The sequence below is a fragment of the Ursus maritimus genome, unplaced genomic scaffold (assembly GCF_017311325.1).
Source record: "Ursus maritimus isolate PB19 unplaced genomic scaffold, ASM1731132v1 scaffold_10, whole genome shotgun sequence".
Taxonomy (NCBI): domain Eukaryota; kingdom Metazoa; phylum Chordata; class Mammalia; order Carnivora; family Ursidae; genus Ursus; species Ursus maritimus.
In genome coordinates, this window is record NW_024423344.1 from 12265944 (window position 1) to 12280208 (window position 14265).

Sequence of the window (14265 nt, forward strand, 5' to 3'; positions counted from 1 at the left end):
ACTTGTACTCAGTGCTGTCTTGTCCTTTGACAGACGTTAAGGTATTTCTTTAGAAAACAAACGTGAAGTCACTAAGTCTGAGACATCAGGACAACTGATCTCAGTTTAAGCCCTTTATTTTAAACCAAGCTACACTTTATTGAAAATAACCCGTCCATAGCCGCTCAGAGACACAAAACTCTCTTTACTGTAGATGTTTAATTAAAAGAATCTGAGGACTTCTGGCGGTCCTGACTCCCCAGGATAAGGGTGTATTCCATTAAGTGCATGGTTTAGACTGAGAATGTTGTAATGTCCATTAAGTTGTGCAGCCCTGAGTGCCTCAGTTTTGTATTCACTATACCGCTGATGTGGCACAAAGTGGGGATTTACAGAACCAAACACAATACTACCATAGTGAAGACAACTACAATTCTCTAAAATCAATCATTTTAGATAGCTGAAATGATTGACTCTGTGGCGGACATGAAAAGGGTATACAAAGGGCTTGGAAAAGGTCTCCTCTTCATAAATGTTTATTCGTACTTATGAACATCCAGTTTCAACTATGATTGCTTTGTGTGATAGAAATTACTGTCTTAATCTTATTATAATAGGAAACTAAGGTAGAAGTTATATAAATGCCCTGAGATTGCACAAAAAATGGCAGAGATAATATTCAGGCCCACAGCTCCTCACTCCTATTGCAGGTTATATGTCATATATACCAGAACTATGGACTTTTTATGATTATTAAGTAGGAGAAAAGGGATGGTTGCCTATATACATTTTCTTTTTTTTTTTAATGTTTTTTTATTATATTGTGTTAGTCACCGTACAGTACATCCCTGGTTTCTGATGTAAAGTTCAATGATTCATTAGTTGCGTATAACACCCAGTGCACCATGCAATACGTGCCCTCCTTAATACCCATCACCAGTTTATCCCATTCCCCCACCCCCCTCCCCTCTGAAGCCCTCAGTTTGTTTCTCATAGTCCATAGTCTCTCATGGTTCATTCCCCCTTCTGATTACCCCCCCTTTCTTTATCCCTTTCTTCTCCTACCGATCTTCCTACTTCTTATGTTCCATAAATGAGTGAAACCATATGATAATTGTCTTTCTCTGCTTGACTTATTTCACTTAGCATTATCTCCTCCAGTGCCGTCCATGTTGCAGCAAATGTTGAGAACTCGTTCTTTCTGATAGCTGAGTAATATTCCATTGTATATATGGACCACAACTTCTTAATCCAGTCATCTGTTGAAGGGCATCTCGGCTCCTTCCACAATTTAGCTATTGTGGACAATGCTGCTATGAACATTGGGGTGCATATGGCCCTTCTCTTCACTACGTCTGTATCTTTGGGGTAAATACCCAGTAGTGCAATGGCTGGATCATAGGGTAGCTCAATTTTTAACTTTTTAAGGGACCTCCACACTGTTTTCCAGAGTGGCTGTACCAACTTGCATTCCCACCAACAATGTAGGAGGGATCCCCTTTCTCCACATCCTCTCCAACAATTGTTGTTTCTTGCCTTGTCAATTTTTGCCATTCTAACTGGCGTAAGGTGGTATCTCAGTGTGGTTTTGATTTGAATTTCCTTGATGGCTAATGATTTTGAACATTTTTTCATGTGTCTGTTAGCCATTTGTATGTCTTCATTGGAAAAGTGTCTGTTCATATCTTCTGCCCATTTTTTGATTTGTTTATTTGTTTCTCGTGTATTGAGTTTGAGAAGTTCTTTGTAGATCTTGGATACCAGTCCTTTATCTGTAGTGTCATTTGCAAATATATTCTCCCATTCCGTGGGCTGCCTCTTAGTTTTTCTGACTGTTTCCTTGGCTGTGCAGAAACTTTTAATCTTGATGAAGTCCCATAAATTCATTTTATCTTTTGTTTCTCTTGCCTTTGGGGATGTGTCATGAAAAAGGTTGCTTTGGCCGATGTCGTAGAGGTTGCTGCCTATGTTCTCCTCTAGAATTTTGATGGATTCCTGTCTCACATCGAGGTCTTTCATCCATTTGGAGTTTATTTTTGTGTATGGTGTGAGAGAGTGGTCAAGTTTCATTCTTTTGCATGTAGCTGTCCAATTTTCCCAGCACCATTTATTGAAGAGACTGTCTTTTTCCCACCGGATGTTTTTTCCTGCTTTATCAAATATTAGTTGCCTAAAGAGCTGAGGGTCCATTTCTGGGTTCTCTATTCTGTTCCATTGGTCTATGTGTCTGTTTTTGTGCCAGTACCATGCTGTCTTTGTGATCACAGCTTTGTAGTACAGCTCGAAATCCGGCATTGTGATGCCCCCAGCTTTGTTTTTCCTTTTCAATAGTTCCTTGGCGATTCGGGGCCTTTTCTGGTTCCATACAAATTTAAGGACTATTTTTTCCAGTTCTTTGAAAAACGTCATTGGTATTTTGATCGGGATAGCATTGAAAGTGTAGATTGCTCTGGGTAGCATGGACATTTTAACTATGTTAATTCTTCCAATCCATGAGCATGGAATATTTTTCCATCTCTTTGTGTCTTCCTCAATGTCTCTCAAGAGTGATTTATAGTTTCTAGAATATAGATCCTTTACATCTCTGGTTAAGTTAATTCCAAGGTAATGTATGGTTTTTGGTACTATTGTAAATGGGATGGATTCCCTAATTTCTCTTTCTTCAGTCTCATTATTCATGTATAGAAATGCAACTGATTTCTGAGCATTGATTTTGTATCCCGCCACATTACTGAATTGCTTTATAACTTCTATTAGTTTGGGAGTGGATTCTTTTGGGTTTTCCATATAGAGTATCATGTCATCTGCAAAGAGAGACAGTTTGACTTCTTTGCTGATTTGAATACCTTTTATCCCTTTTTGTCGTCTGATTGCTGTGGCAAGGACTTCTAGTACTATGTTGAATAATAGTGGCGAGAGTGGGCATCCTTGTCGTGTTCCTGATCTTAAGGGAAAGGCTTCCAGCTTTTCCCCATTGAGAATGATATTTGCTGTAGGCTTTTCATAGATGGTTTTTATGAGATTGAGGAATTTACCCTCTATCCCTACACTCTGAAGGGTTTTAATCAGGAAAGGATGCTGTATTTTGTCAAATGCTTTTTCTGCATCTATTGAGAGAATCATATGATTTTTGAATTTTTCTTTCTGGATAAAATCTAAGACACTGATAGATTTACTAATGTTGAACCACCCTTGCATCCCAGGGATGAATCCCACTTGGTCATGATGGATAATCTTTTTAATGTACTGTTGGATTCTATTAGCCAGGATCTTGTTGAGGATTTTGGCGTCCATATTCATTAGGGAAATCGGTCTGTAATTCTCCTTTTTGATGGGGTCTTTGCCTGGTTTGGGGATCAAGGTAATATTGGTACATTTTCAAACCAACATCCAGAGATGTAGAATGATAACCAAATATGAGGTGGGGAAAAAACATAGTATTTGTTTCTACCACATTTCTTGGACTGCCATGAGATATAGTTTATTAAAACATATGAATATGCACATAATATTCACAGTTGTAAGTTCATTTACTCAAAACATTATGTATAACTTATCAATTACAAGGTGTTGGTATTCTCAAAAATGGTGTCGTTTCACTGATTTAAGTAGTCTAATACCCAGGAATAATTTATGAACGGCACAGTTGGGTCCAGAAGTATAGTGGAACTGTGTGCACATGTGTGTGCGTGTGAACATATGTGCGTGTACATGTGCACGCACGCTCACACACACACACACACACACCACTTCTTTTGCAGAAAGCATCCATTTACACACCAGAGTAGAAAACAGCAGATCACACTCCTATTACCAAAGACACTCTGGTTTGCACGGCAGTTCAACTATTCCAGAAGCAAGGAAAGAATACCAGTCTCATTTCATCGTAACCACGGTCACAATCAAATGTTTTCTCCAAAACATTTAAATAACTATGCACTCCTTTTTGCTCACCTCCTAACCACATGAAGCCCCCTGCCGAGCACATTCCACCTTGCTCTTCTTGTCCCACCAGGTGGCTTTGACTTCCTGAGAGAGGACCAGTCATCCCCAGTGCCAGACTCGGGGCTGAGCTCCAGTTCCACGTCCTCCAGCATCAGTCTGGGGGGCAGCAGCGGGAACCTCCCGCAGATGACCCAGGAGGTGGAGGATGCAGACACAACTGCTGAAGCAGATGAGAAGGCAAACAAGCTCATCGAGTTTCTGACGACCAGGTAGTGAGGGGTCGGGAGACAGGGGTCTGTCTTTAGGTTGGTCTTTTGGGGGAAATGTCATCTGTTTAAAACCACGCAGATGGAAAAGCGAGCCCACGGCTTTAGCAAAGCCTTCTTTTCTAAATTGCATCTGCTGGAGTCTGTGCCCCAGGTAGATCCTGGCAGAAGTCGTCTCAGATCCCACTGATGGCACAGTTGATGGGCAGGAGGTCTCACGTACAAAGACAATGCAGCAGATGGAGGCAGGACACGGGAGCGCCCCGCGGTGCAGACGACTTTAATCCTCTATCAGAGCTGCCAGGATCTGGGAGTTCTGAGACTTGGCAAAGCTCGTCGCTCTGGAAACCAAATATATTAGCCACGGTTGACCCAGGAGCAGCTGCAGAGGGGACCATTGTCTGCTCATCTAATCCAGAGTCATTTATAAATGGAAGTCAGAAACAACAGGAAGCATGATAGGGAAGGAAGTACAGTGATGATCAAAATCAAGAAAAGCCGCAAGCAGTCACGTTTTCTCAGGTCTTCTGGGTCTCCTACCGAACAATTTGGCTTGCAAGGCTTCAAGAATTTCTAGCATCCTGAGGTCCAGTATTTGTATTAAGAAAACCACTTACCTGTGACTGTACTGGGGGGAGGGGCTGCTTTCCTTTCTCAATGCATTAAATTCCGGAAGTCTAGTCCGTATAGATGTTCTCTGATACCCACGATTTTTCTTTCTTCCACAAATGCATCGATTAATGCAAAAAAGGAGAAAAGCATTTTCTTTCCTCAATTAATTTCAGAGTGTTTTTTGCAGCTCTCAGCTCAATATAGGATTTAATGAATGGGAAGCTTCAGAAGGGGGCTGATGGTGCCTACAACTAGGGTATCTGAGACCTGAATGTTTGTGGAGAATGAAAGTATGCTCGCCACTCAACACTGTCAGTACCACGTGTTGGGAAGAGTGTTCTCTGAAATTCTCACATCTGGCTCCATCCTGTTCTTCCTGTTGAAAACCAAGTAGATATCAGGGGCTGTATCTTCAACTTGTTTCTACTGTATCTGGCAGCCTAATGATATGATCCTGATAAAAGCGTTCTCTCTGCAAATCTAAAATATACAAATAGAGGGGCGCCTGGGTGGCACAGCGGTTAAGCATCTGCCTTCGGCTCAGGGCGTGATCCCGGCGTTATGGGATCGAGCCCCACATCAGGCTCCTCTGCTGTGAGCCTGCTTCTTCCTCTCCCACTCCCCCTGCTTGTGTTCCCTCTCTCGCTGGCTGTCTCTATCTCTGTCAAATAAATAAATAAAATCCTTAAAAAAATAAATAAATAAAATAAAATATACAAATAGAGTCTGTGCCTAAACCTGTATTTTAATTAACATTTTATATCACTTTATTTGACAAACATGTAGCACCTATTATGTATAAACACTGTTCTGATGAATTGAGAGGTTTTAATTTCGTGAGTAAATTTTGTGAGGTTTTTATTTTGTGAGTAAAACATAAGAAAAAAAATATACCTCCGTAAATTAACTAGATCTGTTTTGAGTATGCTCTTAAGCTTTATCAGACTGAAACTAACCTCACATTAATCAGTAAAATTTAAAAATCATATTGTGCCCTTGGAGTTGCAATTGCACACATGCTTTTAAAAATGCAAAATGATTATATTTAAATGGTTATATTTTTAACATTTTGTATGTTTTGTTTAAGGGCATTTGGTCCACTTTGGTGCCATGAAGACATCACACCCAAAAATCAAAATTCAAAGAGTGCTGAACAGCTCACTAACTTTCTACGTCATGTTGTATCCGTATTTAAAGACTCCAAATCAGGTACTTTATCCTGTTTCCCCAAATGCCATTTCTAACATTTTCTGTAATGGAGCATATCCTTCCCATTACAACCACACACTTCATATACGTATAGTTCTGCATATAGCATATGTGTGTGTGTGTACACACACACACACACACACACACACATATATAGTTCTGCCTTCAGCACTGATAGCAGAAGAATATTTGTTGGGGAGCTTTGAGACTTATTTCAGATGTGCCTAACTGAATGATTGTTAATGTCATGTATATTTGTATTATGCTCTATCAAATAATTCCCAAAGGTCACTATTCTTTTTGTTTCATTTACCTCACTAGAATTAAACTATGCCCTGTAATATTAATTTTATTTAGAGAAGGCCATGACACAACACACATGAAAAGATGCTCAACATCACTCATCATCAGGGAAACACAAATCAAAACTACAATGAGATACCACCTTACATCTATCAGAATGGCTAGAATCAAAAAAACAAGAAATAACAAGTGTTGGCAAGGATGTGGAGGAAAAGGAGCCCTCGTGCACTGATGGTGGGAATGTAAATCGGTGTAGCCGCTATGAAAGATATGGGATTTCCTCAAAATATTAAAAATAGAAACATCAAATGATTCAATAATTGTGCTACTGGGCATTTATCCAAAGAAAGTGCAAACACTAATTTGAAAAGATACATGCCCTCCTATGTTTATTGCAGCATTATTTGCAATAGCCAATATATGGAAGTAACGCAAGTGTCCGTCCCTAGATGAATGGATGAGGAAGAGGTGTGTGTATACAGACGTAGAGGTAGATGTATATTCAGTCCATATATATTCCATTACATATACATATTATACGTATACATAATAAACGTGTTATTTATAATGGACTGTAGAGTAGAATGTATAATAACGTAGCCGTTAAAAAGGATGAGTTTTTGTTTTGTTTTGTTTTTGCCATCGTGACCACATGTGTGTACCCAGAGGGTATTATGCTAAGTGAAGTAAGTCAAACTGAGAAAAAAAATCCAATATGATTTCACTCATATGTGGAATCTAAAAAATAACTTGAATAAACAAACAAAAGCAGAATCGGACCTATAAATAAAGAGAACAAACAGATGGTTGCCAGAGCAAAGGGAGTAGGGATATGGGCAAAATGGGTGAAGGGGAGCAGGAGATACAGGCTTCCCAGTTATGGAAGGAATAAGTCACAGGGATAAAAGGCACAGCATAGGGAACGGAGTCGATGCTATTGTAACGGTGCTGTATGGTGACTGATGGGAGCTATACTTACGGTGAGCACAGCATAACATAGAGAGAAGCTGAATCACTATGCCGTATGCCTGAAACTAGGGTGACATTGTGTGTCAACTATACTCAAATTTTAAAAATTTACAAAAAAAAACAAAGAAGGGCATGAGTAGTAGTAAATCTTACTGACTGTATTCAGACTCAACTGTGAAAAAAATTGTCATCCTTGAAAACTGGTTAGAAAAAGAATTTTGTGATAAAATGTTTTTCATTTTGAAAGTGTTTGCTAATAATTCCTGTGCTAATGATCATTCAATATTCTGAACACAGTGTGATTCTTATTTAGATTATAACAGCATCATGATGTTGAAGCCCTTAGCTATATACCGTTCAGATTCAACCTGACCTGGTTTGTGTGTGAAATTTAAATTTGGCTCCCCAGCATGATGCAACAACTGTCCCTACCTTTCCCCCCACACCAGGCTGGCCACACGAAAGATGGCTCACTGGCTTTCCCAGCTACTCTGATAATTAGCACACCTCATAGTTCAAAACATTCCAGATTAGCCACATCTCTTCTCATTATCAGAAGGTGCTTTTGAAAAAACATAAAATACTCATGAACTCACATGAGAAACTCATTTCAGGAATAGGGTTGACATTTCTGGTTTTGAACGTCTCCTTTGGAATATTTTTGAAATATTGAGACCTCTTATCTCGGTATTTCCCCCACTTCAAAGTCATTTAATAATTGAACATAACCCAAAGGAAGAAATTTATTATTTGTGTGTGAGCCATTAATTTGTCGAAAACCTTAGATGGTATGAAGATAATAAAAATGAGAAAACACACGAATCCCTTTACTGGTTTCCCAGAGGGTATCTAGGGTCTGAGTCTGTCCACATCTCACCCCAGATACTCTTACTCACTACGGTTTCCCTGTACAGCCCTGCTTTCTGCCCGTTTCCACTGTAGCATGACACAATGTGTTCCTGGAAATGCTTGTATTAGTCAGGGTAGCATAGCTGCTGTAACATACAGCCCCCAAAGTTCGGAGGCTTAACGCAGTAGAAGGTGACTTCTGGATCATGTAACAGGTCAGTGTAGATGTTTGTCCGACGGCCTTCCACACGGCGCTTCAGAGACCCTCCATCCTGTGGGCTCTGTCACCCCATTGCTCAGAGGCCTCTCCTCAACCTTCCAGCAGGTGGAGGAAGAGCATGAATAGAGGATTACTCAGGAGGAATTTACACCACGCCAGACTCGAACGTGGCAGCCACTGTTTCTTTCCGCATTCCACTGGCCGGAACTCAGGCACGGGATCACACCCAGCTGCCGGAAAGGCTGGGCAATGCAGCGTTGCTGTGTGACACATTAAATTGCCTTTCTTTAAGGACGTTGTCATAGTTGCGCTGGGGTTCTGCAGTCCTACTAGTGTCATTCTAGCTTTCAGGTCCATTGTGATGTAAATACATTTTTGTTCATCGACAGAGGACCTAACTCCACACATAATAAAATTAAGTAGGAAAATAAAACAAAAAAAGGTAACAGATTCTGTGTTGAAATATGATCCATTCTTAAATTGTGAACTGCCCGTATGGGTTTAATCCTATATTTACTACCCTGAGTATTCATGCCTAACTCCATTTTCCAGGACGCTTGGTCTGCTCTGCAGGAACGTTTTCTTACACAGCCTACAGGTCCCTAGGGTCAGACAGCCCGGCAGCAGCTAAGAACAATGACATTAAATTACCCTTCCTGATTCACTTTTATGTGACAATCCAATGTACCACAGAGCCCTCTAGATCACAGAGACAGCCAAACTCACTGTTTTCATCATGTCCTCTGACTTTGTAGTCAGGTTTCCTCCTGCAGGGAGACACAGCAGAGAGTACGGATAGCGGCCCAGAATTCAGTCATGCGCTTTACCCTACATTCTCATTTCCATCTGATCAAGTGGTTTTCTGATGACAAAGATGACCTTCATGCTGTTGGAAGAACCAGTATTCGGGCAAGAGTTTAAAGGATGGCTGCCTTCTTGGCACCATCTACATTTCAGTATCTGCACATTTATAGACTGTTCCGAAGAGCGAAGACTTTCGTATAGGCTTTGGTTGTGTTGAGAGTGGACTAGATCCACCAACAGCTTTCCTCTACATACACAAGGACTCTGAAAACTTGTTCCCGACAAATTCTTTTATGAAAACAGGAGTGAAAGTATTCCACGGAAAAAGTAGTTCAGAAGAACGGTGTAGAAAAATAGGGCAATAAACAAGAATACCTTTGTGAGTCAGTATTATGTGTCAGACAGTGTACTAAGCATTTTTTGAATTGTTGGATTTCCACAACAATTCTAGGAGATGGATACTATTATTCTCCAGTTAAAAATAAGAAAACAGGTTCATAGAGAATACATTTCTTTCCCAGAGTCCCAAAATCCCTTGTTCAAAACCAGAACCATCTTGCTCCAAAGCTTCTGACTCTTTCTACTGCACTTTGCCTCTTTAAGATCTATCCAAATTGGCTTTTTTAAATTTTAAAATGGTTAATTCCTAAACAGGGACCACCAGGAGGCAGCTCTATGCAGGTAGCCTAATGTACACCTTTGAATAACATATGCCCCAGGGTTTGCGGAATATCACTTGACCCACCTCTGGCTTCTTGGTGCCTAGGTTTCCATCTGGAGCAACACTTGAGTGAAGTTGCATTGCAGACAGCCCTTGCAAGCTCCTCGAGGCATTATGCCGGTCGGTCCTTCCAGATATTCCGGGCACTCAAGCAACCTCTGTCAGCGCACGCCTTGTCTGACCTTCTCTCCAGACTAGTGGAGGTGATCGGAGAACATGGAGATGAGATTCAGGTATGGAAGGAAAGAACACTGAACTCAGTCTCCTTCTCTCATGTCAAAGATGAGGCCTGAACAGCTTTCTTTGAGCCTTCTTTCTCTCGCCAATTATTCTAACCATTTGGGCATATACAATTTATTTTTAAAAATTTTGAGAGGTTAACTTTTGTAGTTACAAAAAGCACTTCAAGGAGCATTGTTCCAGAAATCCAGTGGATATTGTTTTATTGAGCCAACCCCTGAAAATCCCTTGGGGACTTCTTCTTGGTGGTTTTTGTTGTTGGTTTTATTTGACAGGGAATCGGGGAATTATTTGTATTGTTTCTGTCTTTTTGCCCCGAACGTAGGAGGCAGCTGTGCGGTCTCGCCACCCAGAGACGGGATCTCCATTGTATCTATGCAAAGCACTACCCCTTTCTGTATAGCGAGCCTTCAGTACACTGAGAAGAGCTGAAGAAGTAATGGAAGGAGTAGATACCACAAGAAGACCCTTTAGGTAGAGCCCAAGGACTGGGCAGCTGGTTGAAATCCAGGGCATTACAAGCTCTGTAGCTTGAGCCAAGCCCTTCTTTCCCTTCTTTTCTATCAGAATAGTTACTCCATCCCAGGAGACCCTCACACCTGTGAACTCTAGCCTCTTTTTCTGGCCATGGGATGTGCTCTTCAAAATGCCACTGAGGCAGAGCCCTTTTCATACTTCGGTTCCTCATCTCTGGCTGAGACATTGCCACTCTGTATTTCAAATGCCCACCATCCCCCTCAGCAAGGGGCCATGCCCGCCACCTTTAGTCTTGCCCTCTCCCTGTTGGATTTCAAATGAGATTGAGCTGTTCAGGACCTCAGAACTAGGGAAATAAATCTCTGTGACTATCTGCTAACTGCTAAGCCATCTGAATTTCCTGTGTGGCCCTTAAAATTTGTTTTTAGACTTGGTAAGTTGCAATAACAATGACTGTCTAGCCCTCAATGATATTAACATCAGACTGAATACAGTTTGCGTTAATTAAATTTATCTTCAGGAAGTGAACAGGAGTTTTAAGCAGTACCAAAATGTTATCTTTGCATGTCTGGCAGGGTTACGTCATGGAAGCTCTCCTTACATTGGAAGCTGCTGTGGATAACCTGTCGGACTGCTTGAAGAACACCGATCTCTTAACGGTATTATCTCGGTGAGAAGCAGCTTCATGACTTTTGAAATCAAATATGCTGGACTGAATATTTGAGAGATGCCTGGACTTTGGGCAAAGTCCAAAGAACACATCTAGTTTTTGAGATATGACTTTTTCTTTAGTTTAAAAAAAAGAGAGAGAAAGTTCTGGCACACAATATGTACACATCATATAAGTCTTTTTAAACATCAGGAAGAGAGAGGAGAAATGTTATTTCAACATAATACAAATATTAATGCTTTTTCATTTTCTGTGTTATGTCTTTGAGTACTTTTTCAAATTTTATTGAATAATTATCCTATTTATTACATTAAAAACAGAAACCAAAACTAAATGTTATTTTTTGAATGAATATATACAAAACTCATCTGAACCATCACTATAAAAACAGCTGGTATTCATGTTGATTTTACTTGAATAAATTCCTATCGCAGGATCTTTCTTTTTTATTTTTGTTCCTTTTGCTCCTGCCAATGTTTAATTACCCATTTCAAATCATTCACAATTCTCTATTCCGTTTGTATAATTGAGCTCATTTTGCTTGAAATTGAGTCAGCAATGTTATCATAAATCACACTGAGTCTTTTTAAGTTGAGCATTTTTTATGGATAGGTGATTTTAGTATGATTCCTAATACCGTACACATTTGCTATATAAACCTACAGATTTATCTCAGTAAGAATTTAGCAAGAATGCTGATAAAGAGTTTTATCTTTTCAGCCTGAAATAGGCTTAGAGACCATTTCTCATAGATTTTTTATAAGCGTAAAAAATTTCCTTCGATGCATTACTATCTTTTTTCTTTCTAGATAATATTTCCATTTTTGTTCTTATTAGTCAGTTAATAGAATATTAAACTTTGTGCCCCTCAGGTATACCTTATTTCTAAATTACTTCTGTCCAAAGTCAAACAAACAAAAAAAATAAATGAAAGATCAGTAAACCTACCACCAACTGCTCTTCTTCAGCTTTTCAATAAGTGCAAGGCAGTATTAGGTTTTGTTGTTGTTTTGTTGGTGAGGGTTCATTGTTTTGTTTTTCATAGCTTTAAGTTTAGGAATAGGAAATTTATTCCTGTAAGTTTAAGGGTATGGGAAAAAAAAATAGGCAGTATTTCCAAAAAACAATTTCCCTATCTTAGTGTTTGTCAGTGGATCTTAAAACTACTGGCTCTTCACTGACGCATGTTGGCTTTCTTTTGAACTTTTTTATTTTTATACCCAGCTCTTCATCACCAGATTTAAGCTCTAACACTAAACTAACAGCAAGCAGAAAGAGCACAGGACAACTAAATGTGAACCCTGGGGCAGCCAGTGGCAACACGGCAACCGCAGAACGGAGCCGGCATCAAAGAAGCTTTTCTGTGCCCAAGAAATTTGGTGTTGTCGACCGATCCTCTGACCCACCCAGGAGCGCCACACTAGACAGAATTCAGGCTTGTACCCAACAAGGCCTCTCCTCAAAAACCAGAAGCTCATCTTCCTTGAAGGACAGCCTCTCAGATCCGTCACACATAAACCATCCAACCAACTTGTTGGCCACCATCTTTTGGGTCACAGTGGCCTTGATGGAATCTGATTTTGAGTTTGAATACCTAATGGCTTTAAGGCTGTTGAATAGACTACTGGCTCACATGCCGCTTGATAAAGCTGAGAACCGAGAAAAACTTGAAAAACTCCAGGCGCAGCTCAAGTGGTCAGACTTCTCAGGGTTGCAGCAGCTGCTGCTGAAAGGATTCACCTCCCTCACCACCACCGACCTGACCCTGCAGCTTTTCAGTTTGCTCACACCAGTATCCAAAGTATCCATGGTAGATTCATCCCAAGCCATTGGTAAGGCCAGCGTCACTCATTCTCTTGCTGTTCTGGTGGTGGTTGTGTTTATGTTTAGTGTAATAAGATAATGGGCTTAGTACTTTCAACAATTCTGTTTAGAAATGATTCTTTGAGACTAGTTTGTCATTTCTTTCAAAATTATACATAATGTAAATCTTAAAATTATTTAAATTGTGAAAGACATGTTTAAGGCAATCGCATAAAAGGGGGAGAAGTAATATATTAATTATTTCTTTGTGCTTTCCAGATCAAATTGCGGGTACTGTCCGTTTATTCCATTGTTCTTGTACAGACAAACTTTTTTTCTCTTTTTTCTTAACTCCTAAATCTTTTTTGTTTTCTTAGCTTTTTCCCACCTCTTGAAAATTCGCTTGGTTCCCTATTGTTTTGAATTAAGCCAAATCACCAGCCATATTTTTAATACCATGGCATGTGGCCCAGACTTCTTTTCATGAAGGTAGAGCTTAATACAGTGGTACTAAGCCATTACTTATCATTTTAAAGAGTCTTTTTGATTACATTACTTAAGACTTAAATTGGTTGGCCTGTGTCCTCTCTTACAAGCTTTTCTTAAAATATGGGTTTTGATAAAAGTTTCAAACTAGTGCTTCAGTTCATTTTAATCTGCTTTTTAAAATCTCTGCCAGCCATCCTGATTCACAGCCCATAGCAAGACAGTCACCATATCTCAGAATTACAGATCTACTTCAGTTCCTCCTCTGTAACTGGTGTCATTGCGGTTGTACATTTCTTTTCCTGGATTTTGTGTTAGATCACAGTAAAGCTGGTTCAAAAGACTGTTTTTGCGTCACCTCGGAATAAAATCTGCGCTATTCCTTCCCACGGTTAATAGTTCAAATGCACCATATTCAGCTCTCTCCACCGCATCTTCTCTGATCCAGGGTTTCCACTGAACGTGTTGTGTCTCCTGCCTCAGCTGATCCAGCATTTTGAAAATCCCAATCAGTTCTGCAAGGATATAGCCGAAAGGATTGCTCAGGTATGATTTCTGGCTCCACACTCAGGTGGATCCATACGGGCCTTCAGGAAGGTCCAATGCTAAACAGAAATTACCCCGAAAGGAAACTGAGTTTCACAAAACCTGAACATCATAACCGATATGGCTAGTAATTTACGTCCCGAGTAGCCGATGCACGTTGTCTTGT

At 40.1% G+C, this 14265-nt stretch overlaps 1 protein-coding gene across 1 annotated transcript in view; it reads left to right on the top strand.

Annotated features, from left to right (window-relative positions):
* The window catches only part of FRY (FRY microtubule binding protein), a 252030-nt gene that overhangs the window by 183982 nt on the left and 53783 nt on the right, over window positions 1–14265 (top strand). Inside the window, exons 40-45 of the mRNA XM_008692211.2 lie at window positions 3995–4193; window positions 5890–6011; window positions 9923–10110; window positions 11170–11264; window positions 12489–13096; window positions 14002–14099. Coding sequence (XP_008690433.2) covers window positions 3995–4193; window positions 5890–6011; window positions 9923–10110; window positions 11170–11264; window positions 12489–13096; window positions 14002–14099 — 1310 coding nt within the window. The remainder of the gene's footprint in view (window positions 1–3994; window positions 4194–5889; window positions 6012–9922; window positions 10111–11169; window positions 11265–12488; window positions 13097–14001; window positions 14100–14265) is intronic.